The 18,042-nt window shown below is 39.4% G+C and overlaps 1 protein-coding gene and 1 long non-coding RNA gene across 2 annotated transcripts; both read left to right on the top strand.

Annotated features, from left to right (window-relative positions):
• Window positions 1–2,406, top strand: LOC135932713 (uncharacterized). The gene is made up of 6 exons (XR_010573603.1): window positions 1–103; window positions 415–503; window positions 617–768; window positions 881–913; window positions 1,218–1,402; window positions 1,879–2,406. It is a non-coding gene; the product is annotated as an uncharacterized LOC135932713 (long non-coding RNA).
• A 139-nt stretch (window positions 2,407–2,545) lies between these two features.
• On the top strand, window positions 2,546–11,322 carry LOC135932112 (major histocompatibility complex class I-related gene protein-like). Its single transcript, XM_065469578.1, has 6 exons — window positions 2,546–2,594; window positions 8,686–8,952; window positions 9,272–9,550; window positions 9,638–9,937; window positions 10,599–10,706; window positions 11,273–11,322. Exons 1-6 carry the CDS (start codon window positions 2,546–2,548, stop codon window positions 11,320–11,322), a joined length of 1,053 nt encoding a protein of 350 aa, XP_065325650.1.
• The last annotated feature ends 6,720 nt before the right edge of the window (window positions 11,323–18,042 follow it).

Raw genomic sequence — 18,042 nt, 5'->3', positions numbered from 1 at the left:
ACGAAGCAGAACGCAGTCTTCAGAGATATCCACGTGAACGCTGTGATACGTCTGACCTTCAGTCCGAAGAAGAAACCCAGACCAGTCTTAAAAGAAAGCACAAGTAAAACCTTTTTATTCACAAACATATCTTTGATTGTTAAGAATTTATGATCTTGTCTTTTATACATATCTGTGGTGCTTGCATACTGCAATATCGCCACATAATATAGTCCAAAAAGTGGAAGTTTGTAAACTTTTTAAAAATGCAAAGCCGTGTACACTTGTGCACTTCAAAAATTCATTGTATACTGTACCTTCTTGCACGTCTCTGTTTCCTGTGTGTGTTGTTAGAAATCAAACTAACTTTAGGAAACAATATGCCAAAAGCATATTTACAATTACTTAAGACCGTTTTTAATTTATTTTCTTTAGACCAAATCCCCTATACACATATACGGACTCAGAGGATGAGCAGCCTACAAAAAAACGGTTTCCCCAGGCCCCTCGAGTGAAAATACCAGGTAATAAAATACTGTCTAGTGTCTGTGTACATATCTGTGTCTGACACAAGGAAACTTTTTTGACAAGTTGTCTGTATTCTTAAATACTTAAAAAATTATCTTTTTCTAAACAGCCCTCATCACTCCGCAGTCTGCCCCCCAGCCCACTGATAGCAACCATCATAATGCCCCACCCAGCTTCCGGCACCTTTCGCCACTCCGGCACAAACCGACACAGCTTTGCGATCTCCCCAGCATGCAGAGTCTGATGTCTTCCCTATAGATGGTATGCTTTTAAAAAAGCTTTAAAGCTGCATCACAATGTCATTGTACTCTTATCTTCAAAACACCAGTTTATACTCCTGAATGTCATCTTGTTGTGATTTTTTTTTCTGTAGATTCCAGAGACTCTGTGAGGCCACTATTACAAGGCAAGTTTGAAAATCTTGGAATTTCACAGTTTACATGGTATAACAAATATATGTGACAGGCAAAAACTAGTAAACACTTTTAGCAGTTACAAGAACTAACAAATGAATATCCAACAAAAGAGAATAGAAATACATTGTACTGCCAATACTTTGGTTTATTCTTTGTATGACTTGAAAATCAGGCTTTAGGGAAAACCAAATGACATGTTTCTATCATCAATTACATGAAGTAAACACACAAGCACTTGCATACACATTTAAGACATGGGACACGCTAATTCCATCTCTTAAAATGTGTCTATAGGTGAGACGCTTTGCGTTGATTGGTGCTGCTGGACCACACTGGAGGTGCGAGTCCGCCGTATAATGGTTTATGCCATTACAAAGGAGCTGGCCTCTGTACTCAACTGGACAGGGGAAAAAATACCAAGGACCAGACAAAGCAAAAAAGGGCATTTAAAGAGACAGCACTGTGCAGATGCATATTTGGTAAGTTTTAACATTTATTGTAGTTTTATGAGCCTAAAGTGAACAATAAAGGGATCAATTGATGTGCTGGGTGCATTTCACATTTCCTATGTCTGTTTTTTGCTATATTACTTTGTCTTTCTTAATAACAAGACTTTCATGTCCGGTTAATCTGGAGATGGAGTCTTTGGTCTTCGGCTTGTTTTGTCCTCGGGTTGTACACTTTGTACAGCCTGAGGACCCCATGTTTTCTTTTTTTCTTTTTTTTAAAGGATACACGGCACACCATGCTAAGACATATCACATTTTCAGCTTATAGCTCTTTGGGAATCAAATGCGGCAGTTTGCTGATTTCCGCCTGGTGACTTTCATGTTTATTAGCCTAGGAGTTTACATACTTTCTCCCTGCTGAAGACAATTAACAAGAGCTTATTCATGTGCTCTAATTCCCTTTTTTTGTCTTTGTTTTTTTGTGTGTGTGTCTATTTTTGTCCTAGATGGCCTGGCACAGCAGGTAGGGGCGAACTCTATGTCTGAGTTGGTCTTTGCTCAAGCAGTCCAGAAATGGCTCAGATACGCTCCAGATCGTACGGGTGGCACGCAGGACGCACATCATCCATCCCCATCCCGGAGTAAATAATAAAAAGTGACGTGAAACATAGAAATGTAAATAGGAAACTTTGTCTTTTAATAAAGTATTTTGCAAATGATACATGTCTATTGACCTTTTTTGTTTTTTTGTTTTTTTTCAATAAAAAGCAACTGTGCGAAAGAGGTGGAAAATCAACACCATAGCTCAACAGTGTTTCAATATCAGAATCTGACATTGTTTCAATGTCAACAGTGTTAGAAAATATAACATCGAATCAATGTCAGGTTTCAACATTGATTCAACATCAAAACCTGACGTTGTTTCAACATTAAAAATGGGTGCAAGAGTGACGTTGGGTCAACGTCAGATCTCAACGTTGGTTCAATGACATCGCCTGATATTGACTCAACATTGTTTCAATGTTTCCTTGCTATCTGGGCAGGATAGGATGTGATGTTTCACATGCACTTTGATATCATAAATCAACGCTACCTCTGTCACGTAAATGAAACCCTGAGCTAAATTAGAACAATAGCCCACTGCTTTGGTCCTATAATCCAAATAAAGTTACAATGGGAAGGTTATTATTGTTGCTTTTCTTGTGTCACTTTTCATCATCAGGTAAGATTACGTCCACATTCTTCATATTTTCTTTGGATACTTGCACCAGGTCTGTCTTCAGTAATGAGAGTAGAGAGTGAGACCGTCAACAGTTGTATGTTTTACATTTGCTTCTATAAATCACAGACCACAAATCAACTTTTGAAAAGAAAAAAAAAGTAAATAACGATGTCGACAGACCAATGTTGACATTGTTTCAGACGGAATAGAGGTCAGATGAACGATGAGCAATATAGATTAAATTTAAACGGATCCGTCTCTTTCTCTCTCTCTCTCTCTCTCTCTCTCTCTCTCTCGCTGTAATTTTAATGTTTTATTGTGCTATTTATTGTTAATAATAAAAAGAGCAGCCAGGATTCTTTGATATCTTATGGTTGGGCCACGTGGTGATAGTGTTAGTAGTATTGATTGCTTCCTGTTTGCTTCCCGAGGGATTTTTTCTGAATGAGTGGATGATGGGGGAAGTCGACTTTTACTGACCGCTCAACCCTGGTTATTTCGATTACTGTTGTTTTTGGATGGATTTTAAGGATTTTCATAACAAATAAAGCCGTCTTAACCTCCTAGGACCTGCCGTCCACATATGTGGACATCACATTTTTGGTTATTTTGACCAAAATACTAAATTTTGCTCTACGTGGGCCTGATATCCACTTACGAGGACATTATACTGCTACTGTTCTATCAAAATTTTAAATGAATATCATCATTTGTGGCTCTCATTTTTCTTAAAAACAAAAAAAAAGGTAAAAAAAACAAAAAAAAACAAAACTGGAAATTCTTTGTTTTTACATTCATCGGGCCCCAATCAGCCCAAATATCAAAGAGAAATTAAAAATGCATGTCTTGGAAGAGTTCGGGTCTTAGGAGGTTAAATTGAAAGTTTGTCTTACGTTTAGAGAGCGTGTGCATCAACATTAATCCCATATTCAGCTGCTCGGCGACTCAAGGGTTTGACAGTCGCCAATAGTTTTCATTGTAATGCCCGGTTGGTCCTCGGTAGCAACTCTGGCAGTCGCTACACTGGGAACTTTAGTTGCGCAAACATGTTTAACATCACTATTTCACATTCATATGTTGATAAAAAAAATAATGTCATATCCTCTGAATATTATACAAGCCGTTTTCAGCAGCTAACTGGGACCGCCAGTCTTTAAATACATGCTTTATACTTTTTCTTTTGTAAATAATAATAATAATATATCAGTTTTCTTGTCCTCAGAATAGGCTGTAGTTTGTGGATCATTCCTCAACGCCCACTCAAATTGCGCTTGAGTGGGCAGTTTGAGTAGCTAACAGGTGTAATCCGAATCCATGATTACATATTCAGAGGGCGGACCCTCCTTTCTCTGTCATTATTATTTGTGTATATTGTAGCATTCCTCCTACAGAAAACAGAGACAATCGATATTCCTTTTACCGGCTGTTTATTAAGAACAGTAACACAGGCTACTTGTGGCCATGGCCAACAAAACAACAGGGAAACCGCTCTCTCCGGAATCAAAATAAACCCCACTCTTTCACTTCCACACAGGCTGAAGAACAGAAAGTAGGTTTTCTGTTGTCTTTGTGAGTGGTGGAAATGTGTGTGTGTGTGTGTGTGTGTGTGTGTGTGTGTGTGTGTGTGTGTGTGTGTGTGTGTTTGTTTTAAACATATAAACACAGGAACAGGAGAGTTTGCCGAGTAAGTGAGAGTACTGGGATAGTTAAAGCAACTGAGATAAAAATCAAAATGCCTGCAATGATAAAGGTCTATTATTTCCTGTTTTCCCACAGACTGTAAAATAAATGTAAATATTAAAAGTTATTCTGACGCTACTGATGTTGTTGTCCAAGGTTTTCTGAGTTGTATAAGTCAAAATTGGCTGTTTCAATGAAAGTTTTAGCTGACTGGTCTCAGGCCTTGTGATGATTATGAGCAGAAGCAGGTGGAGATAACAGCACATAGACATAGGTCACCCAAGGCCAACCAGCCCCTTTCTTTACAGTAAAAAGGCTGTGAAACATAAACCAGTATGCATATTTATCATGATCACACTTTTTAAAAGTAAAAAAAAAAAATAGGTTCACTTATAATAGTTAAAATATACTATGCATTCTGTCAGAGAAAAAAAATATTTGCAAAATACAAAACTATCAGAACAATGTAGGCATGCTTCCTGTTAGAAAAAGTGAATACACTGAACTGTCAAGTTACATACTTAGAACCTTTTGAAGCTCTCAAGTTTAATACAGTAACTTCAAAACAATAGCAAGTTCATCACAAACCACCAGAAACCTAGAAGAGTCGATTAACACCCAATTTATCTGTTTTCATTAATGTTGGGGTGCTGGTTGACCTTGGCTGACCTCTAAAAAACTTTTATTAATATCTTTAAAACAAAAGCAGCACAAAGAAAAAATTTTGCAGCACAAACTTAGCACAAATGTTTGACGTTGTTTGATTTGAAGAAGGTGTGTGGGGGGGGGGGCACCTTCACTCATATCATTAACCTACTCCACAAATAGCTAAGTTGTCTAGCTAACCTTACAGAAATTGAATGTTTAGGGGCTTTTAAGATAATAAGATAATGTTCCCAAAAGGTTCTCTTAAGGTCAAAACGTCCGGGATGGGCGTGAGGTTCTGGGGGCGCTCCGTCTCTGGGCTGGGGCCCTGGCCGGGCCTCAGGGGCTTGGGTCCTGGTTGGTGTGTTGCCGAGGTTGTGGGCGGGTGGGTGTATGGGGGCCCGGCCCTGGCGCGGGGTGCCGCCGGTGCATCGAGCCACCTGGGGGGCTCTTCAACTGGTGGGGGAGGTTGTCACATCTTGCAGGAGCTTTCCTCTCTTCAGGAACTCTCTCTGCAGGAGGGGGAGATACAGGAGTGGTGGAGGAAGATCTCAGCCTGGGCGTCTATTGTCTTGTGTAGTCTGGAAGATGAGTGGATGATGGGGTGGGTGCAGTTTTCTCTGTGGGGGGGTCGGGTGAATTGTCCCGGGCTCTGTGGGGCCGGGGGGCGCTGCTGCACTGGGCCCCGGTCCGGATGGGCCTGGGCCCCCTTTCCCTGGCGGGTTGCAGAGCATGGGGGTGCCTACTGGGGTCAGCGGGGGAGCTGGCCCCAGGGAGGGGTCACTTGCCCCTCCCTTCCTTCCCTCCCCATCTCCAGCGGCCTCCCTCTTCCCGCTCCACCACAATCACCCACACATGCAGGGCCTTGGGGTAGGGGTGTGTCACCAGGGTGCAGAGGAGACATCCCCCCCCCTCTGTCCCCTTCTGGCTGCCTCTGCCTCAATTTTATCCCACAACTTAGACATTCACATTACTCACACTCTCATTACACATACATATAGGATCTTGGAGGTGGGCACGCTACACGGATTCCAAACTACCATCAGGGTGTACACCTCACCCCTGGCGTCGTTGCCCACCTCTCAATTTTAAATACATGTAGACATTGAGGGCTAGCAGGAGGGGCTATATGCTTACCTGCTGCTCTGGCAGGTGGCTCCATGCCCTCCTGGGTTTTAATTGCACCTTAGAACACACATACATCAACAGTACATATGAGCGGGTGGAGGGAGGTTTGGAGTCTTCCTACACCCCCGTTCTCTGCGGCCTGCTGGAGCAGGGGGGCTAGGAGGAGGAGTTGGCCGTCCGACTGGGGTCTGGTGCATGGGGCCTCCCTGCTGCTGCGGAGTCGGGGCGGTCTGCTTCTCCCCACCGCAGGGAAAAGGGTTACACCACCTGAGTCTGGGTGCAGTTTTCCCCCTCCAGGGGCAAGGGTACGTAGACTCGGGGCTTAGAGTACGCTTGGGGAGTGTGATTGTGTGTACAGCGTCTCTCTATGTCTGTCTCCACGTTGGGTGAGTGTTGAGCAATTGTATATGAGAGCATGAGGGTGGGAATAGATGTTTGTATCTGTGTGTGCCTGTTTGTCTGTGTCTATATGTCAGGTTGGGTATCAGACGCCACCTCTCTGAGGACATCTCAGGCCCTCCAAGGTTTGGAGGCCCATCTCCCCCCACCACTTCCCCTGCCGGTGGCGGACGCCCTCAGACATCGGTGCGTTGGTGGTTCTCTGTCTCCGGGGGTGGGCGCCCAGGTACCCACCGGCTCACTCCTTGGCGGCTGCTTATTGGGGCCTGGGGCCTGGGGCTCGCTCGGGCCACTTTGGGGATGGGGTGCCCTCGGCCTCACGGCCCGGGGCTCGGCCACTCAGGCACAGCTGGCTGCCGGCGGAGCTCACGGGCACGTCACTGCAACCCCCCCTGGCTTCTGCTCCGCGGCTGCTGAGTGACCCCTCATCTGGGACTCTCCTCAGCTCTTTCTGGGACAGTGGCGCGGCTGCCCCTCTGTTGGTCTTCCTTGGTCTCTTGTGTTCTGGGGGCCTCTGGATGTCTGGAGTCTTGATCTCCTCCATACCTGCTTCATGCCCTGGAGGTCGGGGCAGTGGCCCCCCACACCCTCTAGCAGATCATTACATGAAGGAACCTTTTAAAAACAAGCGCGTTCATGCTCACAGGTGTACACACGGGTGATCACACACACAAATTACACCCTTTTTGGCTCCTACCTCAAAGCACACTGTGCGCTGTCGATCTCACGTGCTGCACAATAATGTTTAATATTTAGTATTTACTGTCATATTCTCATATATCATTGTGATCTTGTTTATTACTCTCGTTTTCTTCTGCTTGCTTTCTTTTTTTCTTTCTCAACAGGTGATCCAGGTGATCGATATATGTATTTTTTGTCTGCTTATTCTGTTGGTTTTTGTTTTTTGCCCTTTTTCCCCGTCCCTCTTCTCAGGTTTTTTTCTTTCCCTCTTTCTTTCTCCACATTCTCTCCTCCAGTCAAGTCTGTCCCGTATTCAGCAAGTGAAAATAAAATAAACAATAAAAAGTTGAATCAAATGGACCATTACGGCAAGGCTGGGATGGTCCATTTGGTAAAGTAAATCCGTTGGGCATCTTTCTTCGCCTTTAGACAATAATTCTGATGGCAAAAGAACCAAACGGGACAGGTAAAAAAAAAAAAAAAAAAAGGTCAAAACGTTCAAGGACCCTTCTAAAAAAATAGCGTTTAGAGAATGTACCCTGAAGATTGAAGGATATTGTTTGTGTGGAAATCATGCTAACCTGGTTACTTAATAAACAATCAATTCTTAATGAAATAAGTTAATATGAGGGTAAGTGCAAGCCTTCAGCAGCCAGTTTGAATGGAATGATAAAACACATTTGCTTATTTTGTACTTTATGATGCCACAATGTTACAATATACTGAACATATCATCTATGTGTATATTTCCAAAACTATCTGAAGGTCTTAAACAGCTGACAGGTGGGTAAAATGTTGACTTGTGGTTTGTACAATTCCAGTCAGAGCACTGCTGTTTTCCCACCCATCCATTTTCTTCTCTTTATCCAGTTTAGGGTAGCATTTGAACTGGAGCCTATCCCAGGTGCCCATTTAAACTTTACTAGATATTTGGATGGATGGATAATTTGTACAGCTACACATGTACATTTCCATGAACTGGATATAAATTATTTTAGCAAGGTCTTTGAACTTGTTATGCTGTAAGAAATACTTGTTAGCAGTTTTGGCTTCTTCCTGTGGATGCAACATCTGGACTATAGAGAGTGGAAGATGGAAATTGGACATTTGTTTAAAGACTAAACACTAAGCTTTTTACATTTATACATAAAAATCCTGTCTTATTGGTTGCACGGTGAACAATTAGAAGAACTGCTTTGTTGCCCTTACTCCCACCATTATAAACCCAGGGAGAGTTACTTTAGGCTCCACCAACAATACAGTAACTGGTTAGTTTGAGATGCTGCTGAGAAAGCAGTTTTTTCTCATTCTCTCTGTTGAGAATGTTAATTTCTCTTTAGTTCTAAGTGACAAGTGCATTCAGGTTTCATTGAAGATGTAAATCAAACAGAATTAGCATATTATCTGTGATATCAGTTAAACTTTTATTTTGGAAAGGATTTTTTTAGAAGTTAATGACAAAATATGTAAATCTTTAAATATAATGCTGAGAGTAGTTAAAGAAATGCGTCTATATAACAGTAAAGCCATCTAATTCAAAGCCTCATCATTGTTACAGTAAAACACTCCTTGCAGTATTTCTTCACTCAAACAACTGGAGTCCAGAGCATCCCTGAGTTTGTGGCTGTTGCCCTTTTTGATGGAGTTCAGGGAGGTTACTATGATAGCAGCACAAGAAGAGCAGAACCCAAAACAGAATGGATTAAAAAGCTCATGAACGATGATCCTCAGCACCTGCAGTGGTACGCTGATCAATCTTTGCACACCAATGAGGTTTTCAAACATTACATTTGGAGTTTAAGGCAACGTTTCAACCAAACTGGAGGTATGGATTTGTCTGACCTGTTACTGCTGAAAATACTTTTAATGTATCCTGATTTGGTTTAAAATAGAAAACAAAGGTTTTTTTTTTTAAAATTAGATTGCAATGTATGATAATGAGATCTGCTACTTTACTTAGAAAAATGGGAAAATAACAAATAAGAACAGTGAAAGAAGCAGAGAAAAAATGTGAACCTTCCACAGTGTCCACATGTTAATAGACTGATTTTTGGGCCAGTAACTGTATGTCCCTCTGTTTTTGTGTCTGTAATGCTGACATCTTACTGGTTTCCTGCAGTTATTGTCACTATGTCTTTTTACAGGTGTTCATATTTTGCAGAGTATGAATGGCTGTGAATGGGATGATGACACTGGAGAGGTTACTGGGTTCATTCAGTACGGTTATGATGGAGAAGATTTTATAGCATTGGACCTGCAGAAACTGACATGGATCACTGCAAAGCCACAGGCTGTCATCACCAAACTCAGATGGGATACTGAAAAAACTCGATTAGAACACAATAAAGAACTTTTCATCCATAAATGCCCTGAGCTTTTAAAGAAGTATTTGCAGTATGGGATGAGCTTTTTGCAGACAGCAGGTAGAATTACAGAATCTGATGTAGAAAAAAATAGAAAATTTATGTTGCAATTTAAAGACAATGTAGCAACTTCCTATCTCTTTTCAGTCCTACCTTCAGTGTCTCTCCTCCAGAAGTCTTCCTCCTCTCCAGTCAGCTGCCACGCTACAGGTTTCTACCCAGACAGAGCCGTGATGTTCTGGAGGAAAGATGGAGAGGAGATCCATGATGGTGTGCATCACACAGAGAGCCTCCCCAACAATGATGGGACCTTCCAGATGAGTGTTGATTTGAAACTTTCAGTCACACCTGAAGACTGGCAGAGGTACGACTGTGTGTTTCAGCTCTCTGGTGTAAACAAGGACATCGTCACTAAACTGGACAAAGCAGCAATCAGGACCAACTGGGGTAAGACTGGATCCTGCAACGGTTATGAATCATTTTTACAGAGTAGTTGTTCATTTCAAAAAGGTGACCACTCTGTCACACCAACCCTCTGCATGTACTCTTTTACTACATCCACGAATCCTCTCTGTGGTCTTTCTCTTTTCCTCTTGACTGACTGGTCTATCTTTAACAACTTTACAGTTATGTTTTTCACAAATAGAATTACATATACTATCATATGTTATAATGTTTTTATAATGGTATAAAGGCTTTACATTAAATTATTAAGTTCCTTGAGGCGATGTTGGATAAGCTGACCTTTGCCACATTTACATTCACCAATCCAATCAAACAATACTTTTAGCAGCTGATCAAGAACTAATTAATAACAAATCAGTAAGATGCTTCACTGAAAAGGGAACATAAATGGCAGAGAACTGAAGTAAGCAAAACGTAATGAAATACTATATTTAGTGTTTTTTATCTTCAGTTTTCACAAGACGAATGTCTAATGTTGGCGTATTAACTGAGTATTAATTGTTTTGTGTCGCCTCTTGTTTTAATCAGAGATGTCAGCTGCATCAACTATCTGGTCCTTATTGAGTCGTTCCTCACGTGTTCTTTAGTAATCCCATTCATTTGTCCTCTGTATAATAAAGTGTCTCCATGTTTTGTTCAACAGAGAAGCCCACTGACATCAGAGCCACAGTGGTTGTTCTAGCTATTGTCCTCATTGCAGCTGTTGCAGTTGGGGCAGCTGTGGTGTTTGTCACTTACAAAAGAAAGAAAGGTGAGAGATCTGTTGGGGAAATGTTGATTTTAATTTTTGAATTTGTGTTTTAATCAATACTGACAAATTTCACATTAAACTGAAACACTCAGTCTGAAATAAGTCTCAGAGCCAAAGTGAAATTATTATATGACAGTTGACTGATGATGTGAGAAGCATCAGTGTAATAGCTAATTACAGAGCAGCTGATCTTCATAGATGTGCAGAACACGAACATTTGAACTGACTACCTGTGAACTACATTTGAGGAAAAGAGTTTGCTCATGTGGAACAGTGTAGAACATACTACTGCTCGCATTTAGAACGTAAATCACGCTTAAAATCTCATCACTACTCTCTCAAAACATTAAAGATCACAGGAACACTTGTTTTTATTGTGTTGTGTTATTGTATTTTATGCTGTTGTATACATGGCTGCTTGATGAATGTGACTTCCCTATTAATTTTTCTGCTTGCCTGACTCTTTGTTGCATGTTTATCTAGAGAGTTGGAGCGTGTTTACTAACAGAAATCAACATTCACTGTACATTATAGAAAATTTTACTTTAATCTTTTTGTTCTTACAGCTCCTGACAATGTCTCTGAACAGTCTGAGAGACTAAATCCACAAACGTGACCGACACTCAAGCTGTTCTGTGCTCCACTCTCTGTAAGACTTTAGTCTGGCTGTTTCAGTTCTTCCACAGCTTGACGTTTTACATGTTATATGCACTGATGATTGAAATTCCCAGCAGGTAACATAATAACATCTTATAGAAGCTTTTTGTTTTTTATTTGTTGTTTATTTTAACGCCATACACTGCAAAAAATATGCCTCAGATGAAGCTCAAAGATTGATATAGAATCTCTTCAAAAACATAATTTATCTTGGTTCATTTACATTTAGGTTTGTAACCTCTTCTGAAATGTTTATGTATTTCCCCCGTTTATTAAATCTTTTGCATAATAAGTAATTCACTACACAAATAATCTTTTCATCTAATACGTGAATAATTAAACACTTAGAAACACTTCCTATTCAGTTTTGATGACATTTTTCTTCTTTCTCTATGTCTTTCACACATAAACCAGAAGAACTCTTTGACAGCTGGGCACTATGTGCTGAAACGTGTACTAGAACACCAGATTGCGATGTTATGTGATTACATATGGAATATGTGATACATATGGTATGTCTGTGAAGGTTCTCAGTCATCCAGGTTATTGTAGTCAAAGGAGTTTGCAAAGAAAAGTGTCTGGACTTCTTTAAGTTGCTTGAAGACCTTTCACCTCTCATCCGAGAAGCTTCTTCAGTTCTAAGGTCAAATGGCCGATGAATCATATCCGGCCATTTGACCTTAGAACTGAAGAAGCTTCTCGGATGAGAGGTGAAACGTCTTCAAGCAACTTAAAGAAGTCCAGACGCTTTTCTTTGCAAACTCCTTTGATACATATGGTATTTTTCAAGAGTGTTACAAATGTGTATGTGTAGTTCCATAATTTTACTTTTTTTTTTAACTTTTACCTAAAACAAACAAAGCAGTCAAAAAACAATATTTTCAATATTATTAACAATATAAAAAAATGCTATAATTCCTTTATCATAATAACACAGCTTAACTGCATTTCATTCCTTTAACACTCTGTATTATCTGTTATTTACTCTCCAAAACTATATTTCCTTTTCGTGCTGTAAAAATGCTTCTATGCTATAAGGCTCTTTTCATTAATAAACTTTAAGTGAAAAACAAAGTTCACTCTGAGCTGCTCTGTGTGTGTTTCTTTCAAAGAGAGAGAGACTCACAGAGAGGGAAGTAATGACATCAAAGTTGAATTTAACTGAAAGAGTTTTGAAATGATAACTTTTAGCATAACCTTAATATACCTTTTTTAACTATGCCTGTAAAGTTCAGTTCTAGGTTTCAGTTCTAATCATCGAGTCAGAAAAGATCAACTTCAAATCATTTAACGGTCACCAGCTGACCCCACCATTTTCATTTTAACAAGTCTGTTAAAATGAAAATGAAAATAACAGTCGCAGTCACAGGGTTATCATTTACACCACAGTTACTGTTGATCTCTACTGCTGAAATCTTACTTTAACTTGTTGAAACTGCCGACATGGATTAACTTGCTGTCCTGCAAAAAGTTTGTATCCAAAGACTCAAAACTGTCATGAAAAGGTGGTTACTGTAGTTGTGCTTACTGTGTGATTTAAAATTGTTTGACTCTTCACTATAAAAATGATATGATTGTTTTTAGCTCCAGTAACTGTTTTGAGGACTTTGAAAATGTGATTCCTTGTTTTCCTATACTGCATGATGACAATAGCAACAACAGACAGATTAAATTGGTTTAGATAAGTTGAATCCAGTTCACTCACATCAAATGATTTCAATACTCATCCAGTCAGAGAGGATCTAATTAGAATTACTTGAAGTAAAATTTTCAGACGAATCTTTAAGCATATCCACTTTGACAGTTGATGTCTTCACTCTGACCCCCAGCAGCATGGAATACACACCCGTTAAAAACACTGAAACTGACTGGATAAAAAGTGTGAAATCTAAAATGAAACTGAAGAAAACAAAAGAATGATACCTTCCCTGCCTTGAAATTGGCAAAAGTGTGTACGGTGAAAATCCTGAATACAATCTTGTTAGTTCAAAGTCTTGGGAGCCATTTAAAATTATAATTTTGTCTCTAAATTAAAGTATACTGAAGAAGTTAAGGGGATTTCAGTCTTTAATCGCTTATATTATAAAAGAATAATCATAAGAGCATACTTTTTTTTATAATAGATAATATAATACATACAAAATAATAGATACGAAAAATGAAGGTAAGGGGGCCACTTATTCTAAAATATTGTAATACCAAAAGAGTTTCTGTATGTGGAATAAGCAATGTAATTACTAATTGAGCATTCATAGTAGATAGACAAAGATTTGGACAAGAAGACTGTACATGTAACTGCTTAATCAGCATTCACATTAATAAAGATTCAATATTGTGTTTGCTAAATGAGCATCAGCGCTAATTAGCAAAAACACATCCCCCCATGGTTCTGTATCAAGAATAAAAACATAAGACATAAAGCTGTAAATGAGTCTAAGTGTAAGAGATGAACTGTTCGGTGTATAAAATTGTGTGTGATGGCCTGGTGGTGCTGTTTTGGTACCTGCAGCGCTAGTTTAGGGTATTAATGGGTTTTTTTTTCTTTTAGAGGCTGTTTGCTAACCTTGGTAATCTTGTTTCTTACAGGCATCTTCTTACAATATGTTGTGCATTTGTGTACAGTTTACAGTGCAGAGCATTTCTCCACCAATGGTTATCTTTACTCAGGCCACCGTTATTGAATTGTTTGTAACATAAACTAATTGAGCAAGCTAAGCTGTGTCTGTGGAGTCTTCTTTTTTGTTGCCAATGCTGAGCCAAGTTGGTAACATGAGCAAGTCACTGTTTACTGAAAAATATTCTTGTGACATGCTGATAGTAACAGCTTTTTATCACACTGCTAATTTTTTATGCACTTTTATATTTCTAAAAATCTGTTAACACCTGCGGTATTGATTTTATCCTTCTTCCTGGTGGACATACACTGATGCTGTGATTCAAAAGAGAAATTCAAATACAGACACCAGAGAGATGTAAACTAATGCACCATAATCACTGATGGAATCTCAACAAACAAAAATGACACTGAGATACATCCACTGTGGACAATGCACTGTATCATTTAGCAATCCTTCTGTCATGACTTTTTCCACTGGAAAAACTTCTTTTAGTTTGTATTATAGTTAGTTTTAAGTAATTTTTATATTTGATTTCCCAGAGGTAATGTTGCTCTTTACATTTCAGTGCACTAAGTGAATATAAGAAACTAATCATGTCTTTCAATTTTACATTTTTTTCCTTTTCTCGTTTTAACAAACATGCAAGATTTTGACATTTTGTCTTGATCAGTCATTCTCAAACTGTAGCGATACATGGGCTCCCTCTAGTGGTATGCAGGAAGTCTTCATGATCTTTTTAAGATTAAATAACATAACATTTATATACTTTTAATATTAATATATATTATTAAAAATATATTAAATTATTATGCAGTGATCTTGTCAGTATTGAATGCATGAAACATTCACATCTCAGACGACATCTTATAACCAAGTACACGATGCTGAAAGACAAACCAAACTTTTTTCTGAGGCAGCTACAGTCAGCGTTTTACTTTTGTGCTGTAGCCAAAGCCAGTCTCCCAAAAGCTGGTAAGTCAAACACAACTGGCAAACAGCTGTGTCTACCATTAGTTAAAGAGTTAACATGCAGGGAGGAGGCTGCCAAACATTTGAACTTAGTGCCACTTTCCAACGACACAGTGTCACTGCTAATAGGAGCCATGGCCGATGATGTTAAAAACTGATTGATCACATTAAAAGTAGTTGCTATTTTTTTAATTCAGCTGCGTCATGCTAGCAGCTCAATATCCTTATCACAGAGAATCTCTTTGATATGCAGGTGTACAGAGTTGTATTATCATTCATCAACACAGCCAGAATACTGTCTATTCTTCCCGCTGTCGTTGTTGTGTCAGCCTGAAGTAGATAAAAACTGTCCATGTTTATGTGTTTGTCCAGAGTTACTATGGTAGCCACTTCTCACACAGGATAATAAAGCTGCTCTCTCTACAAGCCCCCTGATGCTGGGTAAGGGACACCAAGTCATCAACTTTTTAGCAAAGGATCTCCTGTTCCCCATGATGGACGGGATGATGGGTCTCTACCTTCTCCACTGGTTACAGCACCTGATGTTGTTGTGCTTCCCTTATCTGTTTCTCCTCAGCTTGACGGGGAACTCAGGCGGCTTGGTGGGAGGCAGCACCACAGAACTCTCCAGCCTTTTTAATTCAAGGTGCTCCAAAGGCTTGAGGAACAGGGATGCCTCCTCGACCTAAGTAGGACGATGGGGGTATGTACTGAGGTGTCTTTTTTGTCTCAGCTGCAGGGGAGAGGTGGAGTAGCTGGTTCAGGGTGTGGTGTCACAGCTGACCTCCATCATCTAATCATTATTTTTTTCTAAAGAAAATCAGAAAGATGTTTGATGAAGACTCCTCTTCTATCAGTCCATCAGCAGGCAAGAGCAGCTGTGTGCTCAGTTCCTCTTTTTGGGTCTGAAGTCTTACAGCTGATTCAAGAAACAAAATTGAAAACATCAGTTGTACAATGAGAACATTTAGTTGCTGATATACGTGCTTCATTGGTCCAACTTCCTGCAGACTATATCAGATATACTTGAGCAGTGTTTCTGGAATTGTTAATCTACTCTAACTTTTATTCTTTGTATTTCATTTGCTTTCTTTTCCCTTTAACTATCGCAAACAGAATATACAACAGTATTCATTCACACTATTGTTGAAGTAACATTTTCCTTCTTCCTTCTTTTAACATATGTACATATATGTCAAAATTTGTTTGTACATATCATTTTTATTAATATTTTAAAAAGGCACTTTCATTCTTACCTGTGTTTTGTCCATGTTATACCTGCTTCAGTTGTCATGGTTACTAGCCTGCTAATGCTTGGAAGTCTTCTCTTGATACCAGGAAGGGGATAACTCAGAGGTCAAACTCTTATTCTTGGAAATCAAAAACCAGCTTAACTCTTAAGCAGTCGAAAAATCTTCAATTACATTGTAGAGCCAAATCTGCTGAATTTACCCCAAAATGGTCTCCAGTTATAAACCAGCCAGTGAAATTGCCTTAGTGTCAAAACACAAATATCATGTCCACATGTATATTTAATAAAACTATTTTTGTTATATAATTCACATCTGCTTTTTTTTTTTTCAATACTTTACTTATTGTTGCTAATTTGTTACCTCTGACAACAAGGTGATGTATTTGGTAGCGTTCGCATGTCAGTCTGTCACTTACGTAAGCCAAAAACAACAGCAGCTCTTCATCTGATTGTGATGGAACAAATAACTCGACATAACAATTTCTGCACTGCTAAGTCAAAAAAATGAAGTTTTGTAGATTTGCAAAATATACAGAATTAAAAACGTATTTCTACACCTCTGTGGTGGAAGCCACATTATTTATTATACTTCTACATTTGACATTCAGAAGTTACTTAAAATTCTTCATAGGTTTAGACAATCACAACATGTTTTCTCATCGTGACCTGCCAGGTTGTTGAAGAGATATGCAACAGAATACAAACAAAAGAAGCAAAAGAAACAGAAAAATCATAGAGAAGCAGGGGAATAGAAAACATACAATTTAACTAAAACAACTGCAGTTACAATGTAGACACTGAACATTTTGACAAAGGCACCAAATTCCATCGTGTTCCTCTGTGATCCTAATCACTGGAAACATTGTGCTGAATAAATTAAGCACAAAATCAAGTGAGGTAAGTTTTATTTTGCCCAAGGGCACAACGACCAAGACAGACAGAGCTGGGAATCGAACCGGCAACCTTCCTGTTACTAGATGAGCTTTGCAACCCCTGAACCATGGTCGCCCCTCATTGACCCCATGTCTACTGTAACTAAGTAATGAGTAATGAGTTCATTATTAACTAGGTTGTTAATGAATTACTGCAGTCAAATTGAAACAGTATTTGCCACACTTCAGGCTGTGTTCACTGGCAGGATGTCATCCTCAAAACATTAACTAGGTCTGCACCAAAAAATTTAATTTACTTGAGAAGATTATTCTCCGTAAACTATGCTAACTTTAAAAAAATCTCACTTGTACTCAGAAATATGACAAGTAGTCAAACAGCTGAATACATTCTGTTTGTATCTCCATGATATCTTATGAGTCTCAGACTTTTCTAGATGATTTGATGAGGGATGTTAAAAATGAATTTGCATGCACAATTAGTCCAAAATTGACATGTCGACCATTGGCGCCCTGTGCATTTCATGTATAAGAAGAGGTTCACTCTGAGCATGTGTGACAGACGTGAAAGGGTCTTGAGAAACTGTGGAAAACATTATGCTGCCTGTAACATCATTCAGCATGACGAATTTGGCTGCATGATCTGCTGTAACATAAATCAAATGGCTGAATTGCCACCTCAGCATGCAGTCAAGTACTATAGCCTTGCTAATGACCTATTAATCGTATTCTGGTGTGTTGCAACAGGGACGCATTGAAAAATTTCAGGACACCAGCCTAGAAAGCCCGTAGAAATGGGCCAGACACCCCATACTCAGGTAGCACCTCCCACAGGACACCCCGAGGAACACAGTCGAATGCCTTCTCCAAGTCCACAAAACACATGTAGACTGGTTGGGCAAACTCCCATGCGCTCTCAAGTATCCTTGAGAGGATAAAGAGCTGGTCCA

Source organism: Pelmatolapia mariae, linkage group LG22 (assembly GCF_036321145.2).
Source record: "Pelmatolapia mariae isolate MD_Pm_ZW linkage group LG22, Pm_UMD_F_2, whole genome shotgun sequence".
Taxonomy (NCBI): Eukaryota; Metazoa; Chordata; class Actinopteri; order Cichliformes; family Cichlidae; genus Pelmatolapia; species Pelmatolapia mariae.
The sequence above is the reverse complement of the archived record's forward strand: the minus strand, read 5'-3'. Positions and strand labels throughout refer to the sequence as shown.

Bases quoted from the DNA above. Each gene is read 5' to 3' on its own strand.
- LOC135932112 (XM_065469578.1), top strand. From the start codon at position 2,546: ATGGGAAGGTTATTATTGTTGCTTTTCTTGTGTCACTTTTCATCATCA. The intron at 2,595-8,685 runs GTAAGATTACGT...TCATTGTTACAG, and splicing joins GTGTCACTTTTCATCATCAG to TAAAACACTCCTTGCAGTAT. The intron at 10,707-11,272 runs GTGAGAGATCTG...TTGTTCTTACAG, and splicing joins CACTTACAAAAGAAAGAAAG to CTCCTGACAATGTCTCTGAA.